The sequence below is a fragment of the Anabrus simplex genome, chromosome 1, assembly GCF_040414725.1.
Source record: "Anabrus simplex isolate iqAnaSimp1 chromosome 1, ASM4041472v1, whole genome shotgun sequence".
Taxonomy (NCBI): Eukaryota; Metazoa; Arthropoda; class Insecta; order Orthoptera; family Tettigoniidae; genus Anabrus; species Anabrus simplex.
In genome coordinates this window covers 707,284,924-707,308,180 of record NC_090265.1, presented here as the reverse complement: position 1 = coordinate 707,308,180, position 23,257 = coordinate 707,284,924, and the positions used below count along the sequence as shown (strand labels likewise).

Genomic DNA, 23,257 nt, shown 5'->3' with positions numbered 1-23,257 from the left:
GGAAATATTACTTTTCCTGCTATGCTATGCCAAAAAATCACACCAGCAAACAGCACAAAAAATTAACCTTTCCTTGATTTAGTAATGCATGGAAACTGTTCGGAAAATTTTCAGAAAAAATGAATTACAGTTAAAAATTTCATTTTTGATATAAAAGCCAATATCAGGCCATTATACAAGTGGAGGTACAACTTCAGTTTTCTGAAAATGTAAATTTCAATCTTCTAATGTTAATTTCAAACAAGCCTAAGAAACTTAACTGTAATCAGGGAATAGAGAGTGTGATACTCTTTTGAATCCACTTCGCCTCTATCAGCAAAGCACTAACACCACCAGTGCAGAGTCTTCCAAAATTTTTCCATGGTGACACACTTCTGAACTCTAAAGTATGTGCAACACCGTACCCTACAAATGGAAGTATCCCTCACTTTGACACGCCCCAGAGATCCACACATCACTATGGCTAGCGATGGTTGATGGGACCCGGAAATTTCCATTTTTACGTATGGACATAGTTTGCAGCTTGTTGTGCTATCTTTTGGCTAGTTGTTGAACTACATGCAAGCATTTCAAGGATTAGTAAGATCGTAGATGTTAGTACCGAGGAATTTTTCTACTTGCACGTTCTTTGTAACCAAGAAAACTACATATATACATAAGTGTTCTTTCCAAGAGTCAATGTACCAGATGACTGGACCAGATGATGGGCCCATGGCAGTATGCCTTGTGAAACAACAAAATATTTCAAGATTTATATGCAAATTCATTATCAAAGGTGCCATATGGGTGACGGGCCCTGAGAAATACCATGGTTTCTCAGCTGACAGCGGGTGATGTGATACAAGAATTCTTGTTTTTATGTACCTTGTATTTTGTTGATCATTGCTACAATTTTGTGGTGAGATTACACAGCAAGTTTCAAACGGAGTAGTCATGGAATATAGAGTGTAAGGTAACTATTGCTGCATCTTCCTTTCTTTAAACCTTCACGTAGTTAACAAAATAATATTGGAAATTTAGAGCTACTCCCGGGAGTTTCAGTACAGATGTCAGCAAAGCGCAGTATGTTCAGATACTGACGGATACTGATATCTGTGATTAATTATGTGCAGACTGGTTATCAGATGTACTGAGTAACAGTGAACTGGGTAACACTAAACGGGGAGTAACCATAAAGAAAAATCCTTCCATACTTGAATACAATAAGTACATAAAAGGGACAGACAGGGCAATGTTCTATGTGCGTCTAATTCTATTTAATATTCAAGTAGGGGATGTTCCACCTGATCAATACATTATTCTTTTAAATTTGAATTTTAAATAGAAATAAGGAATCATCCATACAGACATCACAATTATTAACCAAATTCTCAATATCGGAAGTTACTGTGTTCCAGATATCAATGGATTTTAGAAAAAAATGGCTCCTATATTTTAATCTTCAATTTATATTTATGACTCAAATTTAAAGCCATATTACAGTTCAATCAACCACAGCATTGTGAAAACAATTTTAACCAAATTTTCAAACTGTAGTTACTATGTTTTAGACATCAATGTATTTTAGAATTAAGGGTTACTTCAATTCAACATTGTAATTCATATTGTCATACTTTTAATGTCTACATATTTCCTATGTTTTTTACATATTATTACTAAACATGGATTTATACTCAAGCAAAAAATTTGTAAAAACAATTCAAATATGACAGGTCTTAACCTTGGGACAATTATGTAGGCTGAAGATGCTTGTAAATAAAGCGAAACATGTCCCTGTAAATTCGTGTTGTAGTATTATGAACTAGCAACACAAAACCAATTTGTATTGAATAGGTGGATTAAAATAATCACTATGTTGTAAGCATTTATAGCAAATTTCAATACGGGTCTAATCATGAGATTAGTTACATGTAATACAGGTGAGGGAATTTTCTCTGTTATTAATAGTGAATTGTCTTGTTTAGCCATTCCATGGGAAAATTGCATTTCTTTTTCATCTGACAATGCATACACAATGATAGGGGCAAATAAAGGTGTTGCCAAATTTGTGAAGGACAGGCATTCTTCTGTTTATGTCCCAGGTTGTTCATGTCATCTCATACACATCTGTGCACAAAAAGCAGCAGCCCAATTGCCAGTCAATGTAGAGAATTTTTTGGTTCAGTTATATTACTATCTTGATAAGAGTTCTAAAAGGCAAAACACATTGAAAGTTTATCAGGCTGTTTGTGGCACAGAGGGTCACAAAATTTTGAAATATGTTAGTACCCGTTGGCTCTCGCTTCTTCAGTCTACTGATAGAGTTCTTGAGCAGTGGGAAGCTTTGACACTCATGTTTGAAAACACAATTTCTTTTTTATTTGAAAACACAATTTCTTTTTTCTTCTTCTTCTTCTTCTTTTATGACCACATAGGATCACTTTAGTCAGTCCGTCGTTCAGGTCTCTTTGAAGGGATTGTTCGGGCTTTGCGGTCCTCCCAGTACTTCTTCAGACGCTCCGATCTTCGTGCCCTTTCCTCAGTTGAAAATGTGCGTGTTGTTGGTTTGTTTTGTGTAAGGGTAAAGCGGAGGTTTGTATTCTTGAGTTTTGTATTCAATTTTATCTTATTTGTGGTGTCTTCTGTTGTAAGGCCTATTTCCTTCAGATCCTCTCTTACTTCTCTGATCCATTTACATCCTGTTGTGGTATTTTTTGAGACGAGATTGTGTTGTACTAGTTGTTTCAGAAGTCTCGAGTCCTGCATCCTCATGATATGTCCAAAGAATCCCAGTCTCCTCTTACGCATAGTATCTGTAATGGGTTCTAGCTCTTTGTACACGACTTTGTTAGGTATTAACCGCCACTGTCCATCTTTCTGATATTTTTTGTTGATACAGGTTCTTCCAATCCTCCTTTCAATTTTCTGAAGTCTGTCAGTCTTTGATTGTTTATTCAGGTAAAAGAGTGTTTCTGCTGCATATGTAGCTTCCGGTTTTATAACTGTGTTGTAGTGTTTTATTTTTGTATTTATTGATAGACATTTCTTTTTGTAGATATCCCATGTTAATTTTTGTGCTTTAGCTAATCTATTTGTTCTTACTTGGATTGAGATTTTTTCATTTAAGTTATGTGTTATTACTTCTCCAAGATATTTAAACTGAGTTACTATTTTGATTTTATTACCATTTATGGTGACTTCTTTTAGCTGTGTTGGTTTTTGGGGCATAATTTCTGTTTTTTCAAATGATATTTTGAGGCCAATTTTATTTGCAATGTTTTGAAGTTCTGATATCTGGGTTTTTGCTTCTTTTATGTCCACTGCTAGTAATGCTAAATCGTCAGCAAAACCCAGGCAATTTGTTTTGATTTTTCGGCCAATCTTTATTTTGGGGGGAGATTTTCTAAACCATTCCCTCATTACCATTTCTAGAGCACAGTTAAATAATAGTGGTGAGAGCCCATCTCCCTGCCGTAGTCCAGTTTTAATTTCAAATGTCTCTGATGTTTCCCCCCTAAACTTCACTTTTGACTTGGTATTGGTGAGAGTCAATTTTATCATGTTTATTAATTTGGGGTGTAGTCCAAGGTGTCTTAAAATTTTAAACAGAGATTCTCTATGGATGCAATCATAAGCTTTCTTGAAATCTACAAATGTTATCACCATATCTCTGTTTCTTCTCCTGTTATAGTCCATTATCAACTTAAGACTCATGATCTGATCAGGACAGCTCCTCCAGGGTCTGAAACCTCCTTGATATTCTCCTAGTTCTTTCTCAAGTTGTAAACTTATCCTATTAAGGATGATTATTGAAAATATTTTGTATGTTATGTCTAGGAGAGAGATTCCCCTGTAGTTATTAGGGTCGGTTTTGTCCCCTTTTTTGTGCAGAGGATGAATGAGGGCTGTTGTCCAGTGTTCTGGTAGTTCTTCTTTAATCCAGATAGAGACAAGTTGTTGATGGAGGGCAACTTTTGCTGAGGTTCCTGCATATTTCCAGATTTCCGCAAAGGTCTGATCTTCTCCTGGCGCTTTGTAGTTTTTTAATTTATTCAGAGCTTGGTAGACTTCCTTTATTGTGGGGGGATTGATGTTTTCTGGTGATGTTTTTATCGGGGTGTTGGTGTCCAAATGAAGGAGTTCTGTAGGTTCCTCACAATTTAAAAGCTTGTTGAAATGTTTAGCCAGAATTTCTGCATTGTCTTTATTGTTATGGGCCAGCTTACCATCTTCATCCTTCATCAGTAGGGTCGGGGGTTCATATTTTTGGAGCTGCTTTCTGAAGGTTTTGTAGTAGTCCCTTGATTTAGTTTTACTGAACTGTTCTTCAATTAACTGCAGGGTGTCCTTATGATGTTGTCTTTTTATTCTTCTTAAGACTTGGGTAGTTTCTTTTCTCTGTTTTACTAGCTTTTGATAGGATATTTCTGTCTTTTGGGACTGATGTAATAGCCATGCCTGATGTCTTTTCTCCACTGTTTCATCACATTCACTGTTCCACCATTGGTGTTTTTTACGTGGTTTAATTGGAGCTAGGTCTTCTGCAATTTGTTTAAGGTTGTGTACTAAGTCTTCAAGTTTGTCTGTGATTTTTATTTTTTCAGTTGCTTTCTGGTAATTTTTGTTGTTGATTAGCTGGGTAGGATCTATTTTTCTTTTAGTTTTAAGGGCTTGCTTTTGTTGTCTCCTCTGGGGAGTGAGTTTAATTTTAATTTTAACTACTTAGTGATCTGAACCTGTGTCTATTCCTCGGAGGACTTTGACGTTATAGATCTCTTTGTGGTGGTATTTGTCCATGCAGACGTGGTCCAGTTGCCATTCTCCTTTAGTGTAGTCAGGGTGTTTCCATGTTTTGAGTTTTTGAGGTTTCCTCTTAAAACATGTAGATTTTGAGATTAAATTATGGTTTCTACACAGGTCAACTAGTCTCTCTCCATTTTTATTTGTTTTCTTGTGTGCTGGCCATTTTCCGATGATGTCACGGTATTTTCTTTCTCTGCCTAGTTGAGCGTTGAAGTCGCCTATTAATAATTTTATATGGTGTTTGGGGATGTTATCTATGGTCTGGTCCAATAGGTCCCAAAATTCTCCTGTTTCCTCCTGGTCTTTTGAGGAGTTGTTTTTATCATTAGTGGGAGCGTGGGCATTTATTATAGTATAGATTTTATTAGATGCCTTTAAGGTGAGCGTTGAGAGTCGTGGAGACTGTGATCTGAATTCTTGAACTGAGTTTATTATTTTAAGGCTGACCAAAAATCCTGTTCCAAATTGTGGGACATTCTTCATCACTCTCTTCCCGGGTATACCTTTATAAAGTCTGTACCCTTGAGATTCCAAGGCATCCTGGTCAGTGTTTCTAATTTCCTGTAATCCCATGATAAGAATTTTGTGTTGGTCCATTATGTCGGTGATCACTTTTAGTTTACCGGTTTGCATGAGTGAGTTTATGTTGTGTGTAGAGAAGTATGTTATCTGTTCTTTTTTATTTGAGAAGAAAATTCTTTTTTTTTTAAAGGGGTAAATATGAGACATCATTAGGGTAAAAGTGAGACACTTTTAGGGGGAAAATGAGACAGTTGGTACACTTGTTTCTGTACCTAAATACTTATGTTTGTCATTCCTACAGACTCCTTTCCTGATATACTTCCTGAAAATTCTTTTGAGAATACCCTACTTTCAAAAATCAAACACAGTGACAAAAGCATGATGAAGCGAAGAAGAGTGGACCCAACAGCAAAGGTGATACCATCTGAAGAGTATTCCCAGCTTGTGAGGGAAATGCAGAAACCACTTCATAAGAAGGATAGAAAGGGTACAGGTATTCAAAAGGCAACAGTTCCAGTAGTGAAACCTCCATCTCAGACAAGAGCAGAAGTTCATTCTTCTGACTCAGCTACAAGCGAAGATGAAGATTGGCAAGGTAGCGGTGACAGTCTTGATGAAGTTGATCTGCTCGACAGAGATGCTATGGAAATGACCATGGCAGATGAAGTAAATCCGGGTGACTTTGTACTTGTACTTTTTGAAAGTTCTGGAAAGTGGCATTCTTTTCAATATAAATATGTTGCCACTGTTCAGAAAGTTCTGGAAGGTGGAGACATGCAAATTATGTATCTCAATTGTGTGGAAAATAACAAAACTGTGTTCAGGCTTAATGAAAATGATGTATCCGCTGCGGAAAAGTTAAAATTGCTAGGGAAATTGCCTGTTCCAATAATAACAACGAAAGGTAGAGACATTACATTTGCATTCCCAGGAACAGTTGATGTTTTTGAAGAAAAAAAACTAGAACTCCTACAATTCCTGTTAAGCCAGTTTTAACCAATTGATATGTCTCATTTTTTCACCATTCTGTTTACAATGGGCACTATGTATTTATTTAGTATAATTAAAATGTAACATAAATTCAGACATAAAGCTCAAGTACCATTTAATTAGATGGTATAATGTCAACAATCTATACCAAGTAATTTTTGTCAGAAATAAGTATAAAAATGTATCTCAAGCCTAAATTCGGTGGTATCAAAACATGGCCATTTTGTTCCTAAAATAAAACTGAGGAAAGTGTTGCAAACTATTACACCCAGATTTTTCCTGTCTTCCTTTGACCCTAAGCTGTCTCACAATTACCCTATTAACTCTCCAACATGATTTTACAGTCTGCTACAATACTGTCTCACTTTTCCCCTGGGTTGTCTCATAATTCCCTCTTTTGCAGGTTAAAAATGAGACACACATTTCTATTTATTTTTCAAAAGTTAATGAATATATAGTAATCTGTTGTTTCCAGTGGTTTTTGTAACACCAGTCACAACTTATTAAGATTATTTGTATAACTGTCACTGTTGTAGTTTATAATTTATGAACAAAGTTGTTGAAAATGTCTCATATTTACCCTGACTGACCCTAATATCAACGGGAACACGTTGAAAATTTACCGGCAATACCTGTTGTACGTTCATTTACAATAAAATGATCCATCATGAAAATATTCCTACTGTCTACAAAACTGTTCATTTTACTAAACGTCAGGTACTGTAGATGCATTATAACTCTGCCACTGAGTAGCCGCAGCCTGTCTAAGAATTTGACGGCTCGCATGTTTTGATGCCATTCCTCGGATTTGGGAAACTTTTTTAATAGAGGCTGATAGAATGTCATTCTCTCCTCACCATTCCCCAAGAACCAGTGACATTACACAGAGGCACTGTACAACTGGTTGCCGTGACTAGCGATGTCTAATAAACACGGACGCTGATGTTCAAGTCTTGTGCGCGTGCGAGAGGTGAAGGGAAACAGCATGATTACCATAGTAACTGCCAGTGATGCTCATTACTGTAAGGTTGCGAATTCAAGACGACCCTTGATCTTTCACAGGAGATTCTGAGGAAAGAAAGTCTTCTTGGACTCAGAGAAATACAGTACATACAGATTATAAAATCCTATGAAATTTAATGTCTATTTCCTCCACCTAAGAGATAGAACCAGAAGCGGCTTCATGAAGGTCTTCTAAGGAGCCAGGAACAAATAGAGTGGGCATTCCTCCATGACATGACTGATGGTTCATGAGCTAGCCCCCCAGTCATCTCAAGGAAGTTTGCAAAGGAAGAGAAAGGCAAAAGCATTTGTGGAGTTCCTACAAGAGTGATACTGACAGGCTGAGATCAACTGATAAGAGCCACACCCTCCCCCTTTCATTGTCCAACAAACTAAGGGAAAATCTCAGTTAAGTACACGTCACTGTCACTCAAGCTACCGTCTTGTGATACCTGCAAACTCTTATCAGTCAAGAAGAGAAGCGAAGATACCAAAAGAAAAAAGTGCTTAGAAAACCCTCATATCACAGTAGATTTCAGGTTAGACCAGCCTTACAAACAATGGAAGTGTTGCTTTTTGCCACGTATGTAACAAATAGTTATTACAAGTATTTATACACCTTTAAACCATTTATCATTATTATTATTTTTTTTTGATTCGTTGTGCCCAGCTGTGGAGCGCGTTTGAACTTATTTTGCACAATGTTTCTTCTTCTTTTCTTCCCAATATCTCTTCATTTTTTCACTGTGTTCCTTTCTGCGTGTTTCTGTCCAGCCTGTATTTTTTCTTGTTGGTTTCTCTGCAAATTTATGTTTGTTTACTAAGCTTCTAAATTTCATTCTATCTTGAATGGTTTCGTCCTCAATACCCATTTCTTGTAGATCTTCATGAATTTCTGCTAACCAATTGTTGCGGATTTTCAGGGTTAGAGCTAGATTTAGAATTTTCTTTGTCAGCCTGTTGTTATCCATTCTGTGTAGGTGTCCGTAGAATTTTAGTCGTCTCTTTCTGATGGTATCTGTGATTTTTTCTGTGAATTGAAAAATTTCGTGTGGTTTCTTTTTCATCCAAATTCCATTTTCGAACTTTGGTCCTAGGATTTTTCTGAGAATTTTCCTCTCTTGTTTCTCAATGCTTTTCATTTGTGACCTGCCACCAATGATCAGTGTTTCAGATGCATAAAGTGCCTCTGGTTTGATGACTGTATTGTAGTGTCGTAATTTTGCATTTTTTGATATACATCTTTTGTTGTATCTGTTCCATGTGATTTTGTAAGCCCTTTGCAGTTTAGCAGTTCTTTCTTTGTTAGCTTCCTGATTTAACCCTGCTGGCTGAATAATTTCACCTAGATATTTGAATTTGTCTACTTGGGAAATTATTCCACAGTTGGTGATTAATGGTTGATTGTCGAATCTTGACTTAGTTCCTTCCATAAACTGCGTCTTTTCAAATGAAATTTGAAGTCCGGTTTTTGCGGCTATTTCATTCAATTTTTCTATGGATTGGATTGCTTCTTGTCTGTTGTTCGAAAGGATCGCAAGGTCATCTGCGAAAGCTAAGCAGTCAAGGTGAATTTTGTCTTTAAGAAGTCTGCCAATGTTTATACCTTTAGCTTCTTTTCTCCATTCACGAATCACTTTTTCCAAAACTAAATTGAATAGTAGTGGGGATAGTCCATCTCCCTGTCGGACGCCAGTTCTGATTTCGAACTGTTCAGAAATTTCTCCCAAGAACTTAACTTTTGATGTTGTGTTGGTCAGAGTTTGTTTAATCAATTCCCTCGTTTTCCTGTCGACTTGAAATTCCTCTAGTATGTTGAACAGGGTCTGCCGATCTATGGAATCATACGCTTTTTTGAAGTCAACAAAGGTGATTACTGTTTGTTTGGTTTTGCGAATCTGTAGTATGGTTTTTAGGTTTAAGATTTGTTCTGCGCAGGATCTCCCTTTTCGGAATCCAGCCTGATAATCTCCGATCAGGTGGTCTGTTTGTTTCTCTAATCTATTAAGTAGAGCTTTAGAGAAGATTTTATATACGAGTGAGAGGAGAGAAATTCCTCTGTAGTTGTTAATATCTGATTTGTCTCCTTTCTTGTGAAGTGGGTGAATCAATGCACATTTCCAATCCTCCGGAATTTCTTCAGAAAACCAAATGTCCTGTAAGATTTTTTGAATACTCTGGGCCAGTTTGTCACCACCAATTTTCAACATTTCAGCGATTATTCCATCTTCTCCTGGTGCTTTGTTGTCTTTTAAATCTCTGATTATTTGTTTGACTTCTTGTAATGTGGGGGGTTCTGAATCTGGATTAGGTGTTGGTTTTTCATAGGTGAATTGTTCCTTTGGAGATTCACAGTTTAAAAGGTCCATGAAATGGTTTGCTAGGAGTTCACAATTTCCCTTATTACTTGTTTCCAAAGTCCCATCTGTACGTTTGAAACAGAGACTAGGTGCCTGGTAATTGGATAATTCTTCTCTGAATGTTCTGTAGAAGTTCCGTGTATTGTTTTTCTTAAAATCTTCTTCTATTTCTACCAGTCTGTTTTGATCATATTTTCGTTTTTCAGATCTGATGATTTTTGAGGTTTGTTTCTGTGTTTTGAAGAATTCATCACGATTTTGATCAGTTTTATGGGAACTCCAGTTTAGCCAGGACCTAATTCTGACTTCTATGGCCTTGTCACAGGTGTCATTCCACCACCTGTGTTTGCGTTTCCTTGGGGGATTGCTGATGTTTTGTGAAGCTTTCAAGAGTGTGTCCTTGAGTTCTAGCCAGTTTGAAGGAGCATCGTTGGAGATATTCGCAAGGAAATTGTCTGAGTTCTGTCTCAGAAATTCAGGGTCGATTCTTGGGTTTCTGATTGTTTTGGTTTTCTTCCTGTTGGGTTGAAACTTTACTTTAACAAGAGATAGGTGGTGGTCGGAGTCAATAATTCCCTTTTTGACTTTAACGTTCATAATTTCTTTTTGGTTTTTCTTGGAAATAGCCACATGGTCTAGTTGAAATTCTCCTAAATGCATGTTCGGGGATCTCCATGTCATTTTCTTTTGTGGAAGTGCCAGGAAATGGGTTGACATCAATTTTAGATCGAAATTCTCGCAGAAGCCAATTAAACGTTCTCCATTTTTATTGGTTCTTTTGTGAGCAGGGTAAAGTCCTACAGTGGTCCTAAATTTCTTCTCTTTGCCAATTTGTGCATTGAAGTCCCCCAGCAGAATTTTGACATGATGTTTTGGAACTTTGGCTGTAGTTTCTTCTAGTAATTCCCAGAAGTCATCTACCTTCTGTGGGTCTTTTTGATTGTAATTGTTTGTAGGTGCATGTGCATTGATTAGTGTATAAGCTTTGTTTCCTGATTTGATTGTCATTAGCGAAATTCTTTCAGAAGGAGATGTAAAGTATAATACCGAATTTGTGATATTTTTTCTCACTGCAAAACCAGTGCCAAATTGTAATATTTTGTTAGGGAGGAGGGTAGCTGGTTTACCTTTATAAATTCTATAGTTTCCTGATTCAAAATGATTTTCGTCACTGTACCTAGTTTCTTGGAGTGCCAGAATTTGGATGTTGAGTTGGTCTAATGTGTCTGTTAAGTGCTTCAACTTTCCAATTTTGCGAAGCGTGTTGATGTTTAAAGTGCCAATAAAATGTTTTTCCTTTGGGCGAAGAGATTTGGGAAGCTCCGATACATTCCCGCATGATGTTCTCGGTCCCCCAGAATCCGATGACCGAGAAAACCTAGTATGAATACTAGGGCCTGGGGTAGTAGTATCATTAACTGACGTTGCCATCATGCTAGTAAGTTGAAGATAATGGGGAGATTGATCTTTGTCAATCTCATAGTTACAACTAAGGTATTGAGCCTCAGAGGTTGCCTCAAGATGTTTTCTGGCTGTGCCTGTTTTTGGTCCGCGAGAGGTATTTTATTTCCCTCAAGCCCTCCGGACAAGTCCGGCGAGCCCCCCGATCCGCCACCTGGGACGCGCCCGATAGGGGAACAGGCAAAACCCCCACGGGCATTATTATTATTATTATTATTATTATTATTATTATTATTATTATTATTATTATTATTATTATTATTCTTTTTTCGTATAGGCCAGCTAAGGACCACGACATTCAACTATTACATTTTGGAATGGGCTTTGATGTTTGCCCAGTAGTTGCGCATCCTCAGGGTGTGTTGCTCCTTTCTCTTCTTTGTCCAAAGAGCGCCAGTCTTCTTCGTTGGTAGTCTGTCCTGGAATTCCTTATGTTTAAGTATCTTCCTGAGTGTTGTCCGATCCTTTAAGTTTCCTTCTGTTATTCCCAGTTCCTGTAGATCTTTATCCACTTCCATCAACCATGGTGACTTGGTCTTCCTATTTTGCCAGTAGCTGAGAATCCGGTTGGTCAACCTGGTCGGATGCATCCTATAGATGTGACCATAGAATGTTAGACGTCTCTTCCTTGCTACATTCGTTATTCTTTCACAGTACTTGTAGAGCTCTTGGTTGGGCCGTCTTCTATAACTGTCACCTTCCTTGACTGGCCCCAGAATCTTCCTCATTTTCTTTCTATCCCGGATTTCAAGTTTTTCCGTAAGTCCCTTCCTGTTGAGTGTTAAACATTCTGAAGCATATAAGGCTTCAGGGCGGATGACTGTCCGGTAGTGCTTCATCTTATTATTACGAGAGAGACACTTTTTATTATAGGTATTCTTCGTCAGTTGGTAGGCCATTTCAAGCCTGTTAACTCGAGTTGACAAAGCTGTTCCTTCAGTGAGATTACATTCCAACCATTCTCCCAAGTACTTAAACCTGTTGGTTTTCCTGATCTCTCCCTGTTCCAGATGCAACGTACAAGGAGATTCACCGATGTTCGTGATGAATTGGGTTTTTTTCAAGAGACACATGTAGCCCAACCTTCACTGCTTGTTGTCTGAGAACATTTAGTTGTTTCACTGAAGTTTCTATTGAATTAGATATAATGGCCAGGTCATCGGCAAACGCCATACAGTCAACATTGAGCTCATTGCGCTTATGTCCCAGATAAATGCCACTTGGAATCTCCTTTCTAGCTAATTCCTTTTGCCACACTCTTATTACCTTTTCCAGGGCACAGTTAAAGAGGAGAGGGGACAAACCATCTCCCTGTCTCACTCCTGATTTAATTTCAAAACTTTCTGATATGGTTCCTCCGAACTTTCCTCGTGACCTGGTGTTGCTTAAAGTCTGTTTGATTAGGTTGCGGGTCTTCTCATCTAGTCCTAGTTCCTGCAAAATCTTCATAAGAGTAGATCTGTCTACTGAGTCATACGCCTTTGTAAAATCGACGAAAATGACAACGTATTTCTTACCGGCCATTTTTGCTTGATGTAATACTGATTGAAGATTGAGCATCTGTCCTGTACAAGAGCGTCCTTTTCTAAATCCTGCCTGGTACTCTCCTAATTGTGGGTCTAGTTGAAGTTCGGCTCTATTTAATAAGGCTTTAGAGAAAATTTTGTATGTGACAGGTACCAATGAGATTCCTCGATAATTATTGATGTCAGTCAAGTCTCCTTTCTTGTGTAAGGGATGAATCAATGCAGTGGTCCAGTCACTAGGTAATGTTTCGGTCTCCCAGATGTTTTGTAGAATTTCTGCCAACTTGCTTACAGTCTTGTCTCCAGCCTGCTTCCAAAGTTCGGCTACTATTGAATCTTCTCTGGAAGCTTTGTTGTTTTTCAGAGACTGAATGATTTGTATTACTTCTTCTTTGGATGGTGGTTGCGAGTTTGGTTGCTTGATGTTGTCTTGGTAAGTGAAAAAGGTATCAGGTGATTCACAATTAACACATGGGTGACGGGCCCCGAGAAATCTCGTAGTACGCTCGCCAGCGGTTGGTGACGGGCCCCGAGAAATCTCGGTTTTGTTCACGACATTGTTTTCGGTCTTCCTGTGACATCTCTTGATCATATATTGAACTATTTCGAACTTGCACATTGAGTAGAATAAATCGTAGATGTATATCTGCCAATTTTCTTTTATTCACGGCCTCTTTTATTGATTGATTTAGTTTTGAAACGTCGACTTTCTTTCTGCCGGTTCAGTCAATGACAAGATGGAGCGCCCGCGGAAAACGGTGTTAGCTGACGACGATAAGAATTATATGCCGATGATCGTTCAAATGGATATAGTGATAATGAATTAGTGGAAACTGAATGTGATAGTGGAAGTGATATTCAAGCCTCTACACGCCGTAATTTACCTAGTGTGCTTATTTATTCAAGTGACTCTGACGACGACAACGATGTAAATATTAATGATGTGTTGTTGAATTAACATACATTTGCTTGTTTATCTTAGATATGTTGAACTACTACTAGGGGCATTGGTACCGGGCGAGTTGGCCGTGCGCATAGAGGCGCGCGGCTGTGAGCTTGCATCCGGGAGATAGTAGGTTCGAATCCCACTATCGGCAGCCCTGAAAATGGTTTTCCGTGGTTTCCCATTTTCACACCAGGCAAATGCTGGGGCTGTACCTTAATTAAGGCCACGGCCGCTTCCTTCCAACTCCTAGGCCTTTCCTATCCCATCGTCGCCATAAGACCTATCTGTGTCGGTGCGACGTAAAGCCCCTAGCAAAAAAAAAAAAAAAAAGGGGGGCATTGGTTGAGTACTCATACCAACTTTAAAGAAAAAATCTTGACTGGTTTAATATTTACGTACATTTTTATAATCAAGTACACCCTAGTATGCTTAGTAGAAAGATGTCCGGTCCACAGGGTATGTGACAAGCTCAAGCATCCGGTCAGCAATGTGTTAAGGAGATCCTCGAAGTACTTGGCGAGAAGGTGGCAATTGTAAGTCATTATAGGCTATCTTCCCATCTGGTCCACGGAAATGGAGACTGGGTGGACTGTAGTGACTAAGGTTCCGTTTAAAGCCTCTGTAAAAGTTTCTGGTGTTGTTCCTCTTGAAGTCATCATCCAACTGTGTTAATTGGTCTTTTGTGAATTGCCGTTTCACCTGTCTGATGATATTGGCAGTTATCTTCTGTTGCTCTAAGAACTTCACTCTGTTGACTTTTGTCTTCTGTGAGTTCCACTTTAACCAGACCATCTGCCTCTGCATTACCGCTTCTTCACATCTAGCTGTCCACCAGGCATGTTTCTTCTGTTTTAGTAATGGCCCAGTCTCTGTTGCTACTTTAACTAGATTTTCCCTCAATTCATCCCAGTCTCTGCATTCTATTCTTTCCATTTTCTCTGTAAACTGTTTGCAAGTTGCAAGTTTTTCTAAATCAAACTTAGTAAGTTTAACTGACTTGGTTCTTTTAGTGTTCCTAGGTAGAAATTTCACCTTTATTTTGGAGAGGTAGTGGTCGGAGTCCAAATTTGCTCCTCTTAACACTCTTACATTCTGGATCTCTCTATGGGCTTTCCTTGCAATGGCAACATGATCTGAAATTCTCCTACGAGGTGGTTGGGTGACGTCCAGTCCTTCTGTTTCTTTGGTAGTCTCTTAAAGGCCGTTGACTTCATTACCAGGTTGAAGGCTTTGCAGAGTCCCACTAGACGCTCCCCATTTCTATTTGTTCGTAAGTGAGCTGGGTATTCTCCCACAATGTCTCTCAATTTGCGCTCTTTCCCTAACTGTGCGTTGAAGTTCCCGAGTAAAATGATGGTATGACGCTCTGGGACTTTGCTGATGATGTCCTCTAGTTCTTCCCAAAATGTATCGGTGCTTTCAGGGTTATGTTTATTGACTTCATTGATAGGTGCGTGAACATTTACTGCAGTGTATATCTTGTCTGTGCACCAGAAGGTTAGAAGGGATACTCGACTATTGGGCGAGTTGAAGTCAATTACCGAGTCCAGTATCTTATGGCTTACAATGAACCCAGTCCCCAGGTGCGGCACATTCTTCATTCTCCTGCGCCCTACTTTTCCCTTAAAAATACGGTACCCCTGAAAATCAAAGGCATGCTCATCTGTATACCTCGTTTCTTGTATTGCTGTGAGTAGTATCTTGTGGTGAGTCAAAGTGTCAGTTAAATGCTTCAGTTTGCCTAGCTTAAGTAGTGAGTTGATGTTCAATGTGGCAAAATAGTTCTGTTCCTTATATCGGATCTTATTGCTAGTAGTTCCAGGACGCTCCAACTCGTCCTCAAAGCATGTTGGAGTGGGTTCCCCAAAATCCGAAGGCCTACTAACACCGCCTAAGACGGAGGTGGATTTGATACCACCTGGGATAGTTACCTCAGTGAGTTTGTCCTCCATGCTTTAGTTGAAAATTGTCTTAGGAGACCAGAGGTTAAACCCCTTGATCGAGTTACTACCGAGGTTGTGACCTCCGGTAGGTTTATTTAGGGTTTTCTCCCTTAGACTGGCTGCCTTCCCAGGCTTACAACGGAGACCAATCTTCCCCACAGTGGTTCTTCCGCCTTCCTTGCCATTGGATGATGTAAACCATCTTCATCCACCTCAGAAGCCTTTGACCGTTTTTCTCTTAAGTTTATTATTGTATTATCGCAGACCACCAAGATGGCTCCCAGCAGTAGGCAAAGATCTGTTGCCTTAGAAACGCCTCAATGGAAGAGTGGAGTTATATATCTAGTTGGTAGTATCCATGGAGACCAAGAAAATTCAGCGAGTGGGTGGTTGTTAGGGCAAGGTTAGCAACCAAAATACACTCTTAGTAATTTATCTATGGAGCAATTGTAGCAAAATCAAGCATGGAGGCACTTAGGGCAAAAATAAAATTATGCCCTCAAATCTATTATTATTATTATTATTATTATTATTATTATTATTATTATTATTCATATGATGAACATGTGAAGAAGTCTACATTTGTTAACAAGAAGATACCACATTTGATGCGCTATGCACTTTACATTATTCTCAACTAGACTATTGCATGGATGCAAAGTTCTCATCTTTGGTGTATTTAGTCTTAATATTATATATTTAGCCATCTTGTGGTGACCTTAAGAACTTTTCATCAAAGAATATAATAGCCTATATATTTGGCTATCTTATAGTGAATTTATAAACGTTTTATCAATGAGCTCCAATATATTGTCTTGAATTGTCTGAATTATTAACACTTTATTCATGATCTTTCATTAAAAGGACTCGAACTTTCTTAAAATAAACGTCATACTATGGAACGTAGAAGGCTTACGAAAACTAATCGAAACAACACCTGATGACCTATGGAACGGACTAGATGTAATAATTACCACAGAAATAATGATCACAGAAAATTTAGACATACCTCACTACTACAGCAAACATGCACTAGCAATCCAAAAGAGCCGGGGAAGACCAGAAGGAGGCGTATCCTGCTTCTATAATGATAAAATAGGAGTGATCAAAGATATCAATATTGAAGAAAATACAATTGTTGTGAAAACAGTCCACATATCTTTCGTAGGAATTTATATCAGCCCTGCAAAAGCTATGGATGACGCGATGGAACAAGTCATTAGGGCAATAACATATGTAGCAAAGGAAGAAAATGTTATAATTACCGGTGACCTGAACTGCAGGCTCGACAAACCGAACAGCAAGACGGATCTCTTCTTGGAAATCTTAGCAGCTGAAGGATACAATCTGATCAATAAAAAAGAGGAAGTTACATACATTGCACCGAATGGAACTAGCATTATCGATCTCATCTTCTTCCGAGGCAAAGGGATCACCTTTATGGATCACCAAATAGCAAAACGACAAAACATCTCAGTACTCAAGAAACATTTACCAATCTATGCGACTTTCAGAGTAAGAAAGAACTGCCAAGACAAAGTAAAACTGACACAAACAGGATCAAGGAAACTAGACATCGATAATCTACAGGCAAACCAAACAAAGGCAGAATTAGCATCACAGCTCATTGAAGCAGACCAAATAGATTCTGCTCTAGAAATTATCAACCACTACATTAAAAACGCCATGATACCCAAAACAGAACGGACCTCAAAAATTTGGTTTGATCATGAGTGTTATGAAGAACGAAGGAAAACACTTCAACTACTGCGCCAAGCCAGACAACAATCGAATAAATCAAACCTTCAAATGTACGCTCGTCAAAGAAAACTCTATAAGCATCTGTTAGCTCTCAAGAAATCAGCATATATGGAAGATCATGCAAAGATACAAGCTAAGGAAGCTCTTAAAGACCCCTACACAGCCTTGAAGAAAAAAGTACAACATAAGTCTAATCATATATCAATTGAATCTTGGAAAACCCACTTCACAACAATTCTCAACAAAGGAAACAGAACCCGGGCTCTCGACATCAGAAAACAGAACAATACAACAATATCTGCAATAACCCTTACAGAAATAAAAGAGATGGTATTTACCATGAAAAAGCAGAAAGCTGCAGGGCCAGACGGGATATATACTGAAAATCTACAAGACTCCCTGGAAATACTAGGTCCCGTATGGACAAAACTCTTCAATAGAAGTCTTGAAAGCGGATTTATTCCAGATAGCTGGAGGCAATCACGAATGAAAATCCTCTATAAAGGAAAAGGAGAAGCCAATGATGAAAACTCATACAGAGGAACAGCGTTAGAGAACAACTCCTTCAAGATTTACACAAGAATTCTCGCCCGGCGACTTGAGAGGGAAATTGAAATCCACATTCCGGAGGAGCAATTTGGATTCAGGAAAGGGAGAGGGACCCTGCACGCAATTGCAAATCTACTAAACGACATACATGAGGCACTAAGGCACAGAGGAGGAAAATTTCACGTTGTCTTCATTGATTATACGAAAGCCTTCGATTTCCTGAACAGAGCCAAGTTAATAAAGGAGCTAGAACATATGATTGGACAAAACAACCCTCTGGTCACTGCAATAAATAATTTGCTAGCATTCAATTTCGTTGAAATCGAAGACGGTGTATCAACCTCGTCCCCCATCACACAAACCAATGGGGTCCTCCAGGGTGATCCAATAAGCCCAATCTTATTCAATATCGCCACAGCAGATGTAACGAAAATAATACAGAATTCTCCAGTCGTGCTATACGCCTATGCTGATGATATGATACTAGGCTCAAGAAACAGGGAGGTCCTCCAGGAAGCAATGGACAAGTTACAGATCTGGGCTGACGAAAATGACCTACAATTAAATAAAGACAAAACTGTTTACATGACATTTCGAAAAGGAGGAAGACTTGTGGCACAAGACACAATCACGTTTTCAGGACAGACCTTGAAAAGAGTAGGTAATTTCCGATACCTCGGCATCACTCTTCAATCTAATGGTACCTCTTACAGAATACACGTAAGAGAAAGAACAGCAGCAGCCATACGAGGGATCTACGACATTGAAAACCCCACCATGATCTCACTAGAAACAGCAATGCTTCTCTTCCGCAGCAAAATTCTCCCTACTCTCACCTATGGTATTCATCTCATTTGGGACCACCTTACTAAGACCGACTTAGAAACCCTAGAAAGAGTAAAAGCCAGATTCCTGAAAAGAATACTGGGGATAGCAAAAACAGCGCCGTCAAGACTAGCGTATATGCTTGCAAAAGAACGCTTTTTCATAGAAGATATGAGGTACATCCTACAGCTACCATCTACACCACAAGCAGAAGCAGTCCTTAGGAAAAGAAAAGAAAAACAAGAAGAAATATGGCCGGAACTTTTCACGACAGAAGCCATGCTAGACCGAAGATGGAGTGGACCAAACCAGGTTTTGCGTAGTGCCATTACTAGACTAGCCGTACATGGATTTCACCATAAATTGTGCATGAAAACATACTTCCATGACCCAGATGAAGACTGCTTATGCAAACTATGCAACAAGGTGTGTGAGCGTTATCATTTTACAATTTGTACACAGAGACACAAGATTCTAAAGGAATACAACAAAAGAATAGTGTATTTTGTATCTATTTGTTCAGTGTATACTAATTTTATGCACATTTGTGCGCTGTTTCCTTAATAATAATTAAAATGCGTTCATATGCTATTAATCCTGTTTAAGTGTTTGTGTGCTGTTAATGGCCCCTAGAGCTGAAACATGTCCACTTTTGTTTGACAAATAATAATTTTAGATTAAAATAATGCGCATTGATCAGGTGATTGATTTTTTCTCTCTCGTGTAACAAATAGGTATGCAGCCCTGACATTTCTTGAGAGTCTTTTGTCCATGTTGGTTGATTGCAGATAAAAACGTTCTTAAAACTTAACCATATCTGTAAAAATTCGAGAGAACGCAATCACCTTAATTTAAAAGAATGAATGCATGTTTACCATTAAAACTTTTAATCTCAAGCCTGTGGCGCCATTTATTTCCTTTTCTGAGGAAAAAGTGCAAGAAAAGTTCCAAATACATAGAAAACAGCATCCCATGGGAAAAGATTATGAAATGTGGTATAGTGATTGCCATATTTATCTTGATTAATAAAATAAAAATAAAACAATTCATAAAATCAGCTTTGTAAGTATTTCTTCCAGAAACCATCATAGTTTCAACCTTTTACGAGTAGGAGAACTAACACTGCAATGTTAGGTTGGTAATAATAAGCATAGCACCACGCACTGAAAGGTTTTAGTTCTTAGTGCTTACCGTATTTACACAAATAATCCCCGCATATTTTTTAAAAATATGAGGCACGAAATTGGGGTGAGGGTTTTATTTGCGTCGAGGTTGGCAAGTTTAAAACATAGTATTGTACAGAGTAATTTGAATTCAACATTTCTCTGTGTTGATAGAATGCATCTTCCGGAACGTGCAGGGGTAGCTTTCCACACTCTCTTTCACTTCGGTGTGTTGACAGTGTGTTTCATAGTTGCTAAGTTCGAGTGAAATCATAATTCTTTTGTATTCAGCGTTTTAAGGAACGCACCGAACAATACTGTCAATGCCAATGGAACTGCATTGTTTTCTATGCCCAGCCAAAATGGACATTTCTACAGGAGATGTGGTCACTGTACTGTGTTGCAATGCAGACGGAAGCGAAAGACTAGGGGAGCCATCATAACTTGTCCTCGTCTTTGAATCGTGTTTCTTTTTTTTTTCTTTCGTTGTACCTTCTTGGATATATTTTGGATTTTTTTTTTTTTCCATGGCATCTGAAAGGTTTAAACTGTGAATCAATGTTAGTTGCATGCAGTAACGGGTCTTGAATATTTCATGACATGGTGCGGGTTGGTATTTCTGAAGCAGGAGTTGGCAGTTAATTCGAAATCACGTAATTTGAAGTCAGATTTTTCCGTCCCAAAGAGTTTGAATTAACGAGGTTTTACTGCATCGCAAAACTAACATCAGTGTTCGCCGGTGTGTCTGATTCAAGTGTTTAAATTTCACAAAAAGAATCATCCACCACTGGTCGTGTTAATATTCGAATAAAAAAAGAGACTAAGTGGGAGAAGTGTTCTAGACGTGGAGTATGACGAATTTGTAAGTAATTTAGGAGAGGATTCTAGTGATGCAAGAGACAACGAATCTTCCGATCTACAGGGAATCGAGCCTAATGCAAGTTCCAATTAATGAAATACCTGGTCCTACTAGCTAATTTTCATGGCAAATATATTTTATAGCAGTGATAATGTATTTTTATCATCACAAATACGTTCAGGCAAAGCAGCTATATCCGTAAATTTACACATTCATATTTGCGTAAAGACCACGTAAACCTCGCGACGTGATATGAAATGTTTGTTTATGCCTACCTTACTCCTTCAATGGAAGGAATTTTAGTTCATTTCATTTTTTTTTCAAAATGATCCTTCCTAAAATTACGGTGCAGGGATTATTCGGCGGCAAGGATTATTCGCATAAATACGGTATTTAAGAGCACATTTTCATGCCTATCTGAAGTGTCTGTAGTGTATATAATTCACAGTGTTTTAGTACATATAATTCACAGGACTGATCATTACATAACTACTTGTTTTAATATTATTTCCTATAAATTTTTTTTTTTCTCCACAAAATTTTTATGTTGTTGCTGTTAGGTAATGTAAGTTTTAATTCAATTTTAATGCCATGCTACCGTAAGCAAGCACTGCCACTGCAATGTATTTGTTAATAATAATTATTATAATAATAAAAAACCTAGTCAACAAGAACAGTTTAAGTGCTATACTTTCTAAACAAATAACTCCTTACCTTGCAGAGAAGGACCCGAAGCAGTGGATGGGCAAATACGTCACGGCCTTCAACAACGTAGCTCTTGAGGTTCTTACTGCAAGTCGTGCAGTTCAATTTCTTATCGAGTAGTCCGTCACCTGCAAAAGCATGATTAGCCATATTTTATCTGAATGCTTTTACTAATCTATGCGCACGATTAACACATTGAGTCCCAGGGCATTCTTCACCCCTCAGTTACAAAAACCCAGGCTTTGTAGGACTATATCAAATATTTAAATACATAATTTTTGTGAATGTAATAAAAAACCATCACTATATTCTGAGAGAATGATGTTTCAGAAGGTTAGAATTAAGTGTCAATATCAATGCATAATTTCATAGGTCATCTGAAAAAATATCAAATTATGAGGGAAGGAAAATATCTGTATAATAAATACAATTGGGATTTATGATTATTCCTTCTAATAATAATAATACAGTAAAACTTTGTTTATACGTTTTCCAGGGGAGCGAAAGAAAAGAAGAAAAAAAAACATTTGTGTGAAAAACACTTAAATGTAATGCTGTAAATATGAAGCTGAGATATATTCCAAAGTATATATGGCAATATGAAACAATATAAACACAAAAGAAATGCACCCAGACAACAAAGAAAATTACAAAGAGAGGAAAAAGAGTCACTTTACAGAATAAAGTAGTCCGTTATATTGCTTTGCTTTTTGTTGGCCACGTCATGACAGTATTCTCAGACCAGTACAATTCAGCCACCTCAAAAACGTTATGGCACATCACAAAATGTTTGATAGTCCATAGAGCATTGACAGCATCATTAAAGCTTACTAAAGTAGGCTGCAGATCTTCGGTACAGGCCTTACTCAGACCCCTTTGTGCATCTACAGCAATTTCTGAAATACTCATGGCTTCTGCAGTGACGGGGTTAGCGTCAACATTGGCATAATCGTTGAATGATGCCTCCTTTCCAATTTCCTCCATTTGCCATCAATATTAGGAGCATCGCCATTACCATCGATGATATTACAATCATCATCAGAACTACCTCCAAAGCCAGCTTTTCGGAAACAATTTTGTACTGTAAGTTCTGAAACATGGTGCCATGAGGCTGCAATGTAATGCATTGCCTATCAGAAGAAAATGGTATATACTGATTGTTTTTAATTTGTTTGAAGACACAAGATTATTATAACAACAACTCAGAGAATCGTGCCTTTCAGGGCCGCTTCACACTAGGCGACTAAAATTTGCAACAGAGTAGCTCATATGAATTAAATGTCGCCGTGCGGTAGCCCGCCCTGCTACTTAGCCGCCTTCCCCAGCCCACAGCCAGTTTTCATCCTCTTCTTGCCTCTTGTTATTGTCTAAAAGAAAGAAGGAAAGAGAACATTGTAGATTTCATTCACATCCTATGATAAAAGATTGGTTGGAAAAACAACTTTTTTTAAAAATTATTCGATTATGTGATGCAAAAGCAAAACCAGCTAAAGAAAAAATTAGCCGTAACTTCGAGGTAGTTGAACTGAGACAGTCATTACTAGAGACTATGAATTTCTCTTCTCAACTCTATCGCTACATTTGTCACATTTTAAGTTCCAGATGGTTGTACAATTTGTATAATGAAATCTTCTGTGTTTATTTGGTTTACTTGTCTAGATATATCAAACTGAATATTTTTCTTCTTCTACTGCGTTTTCCACAGTGGTGGAGTTGCAAGTGTGAACTGTGTTTACCATGAGAATATGGCCTTGTTTTACGGCTGAATGCCCTTCCTGATGCCAACCCTATGTGGAGAGATGTGTTCACTATTGCGTGTTTCTGTAGTGGTTGGTAATGTGATGTGTTATACAAATATGAAGA

At 38.1% G+C, this 23,257-nt stretch overlaps 1 protein-coding gene across 1 annotated transcript in view; it reads right to left on the bottom strand.

Moving 5' to 3' along the window:
- LOC136857368 (transcriptional regulator ATRX) overlaps positions 1–23,257 on the bottom strand; it is a 605,506-nt gene that overhangs the window by 537,169 nt on the left and 45,080 nt on the right. The window contains exon 5 of the mRNA XM_068225161.1: positions 21,404–21,522. Within this exon, the coding sequence (XP_068081262.1) occupies positions 21,404–21,522 (119 nt within the window). The remainder of the gene's footprint in view (positions 1–21,403; positions 21,523–23,257) is intronic.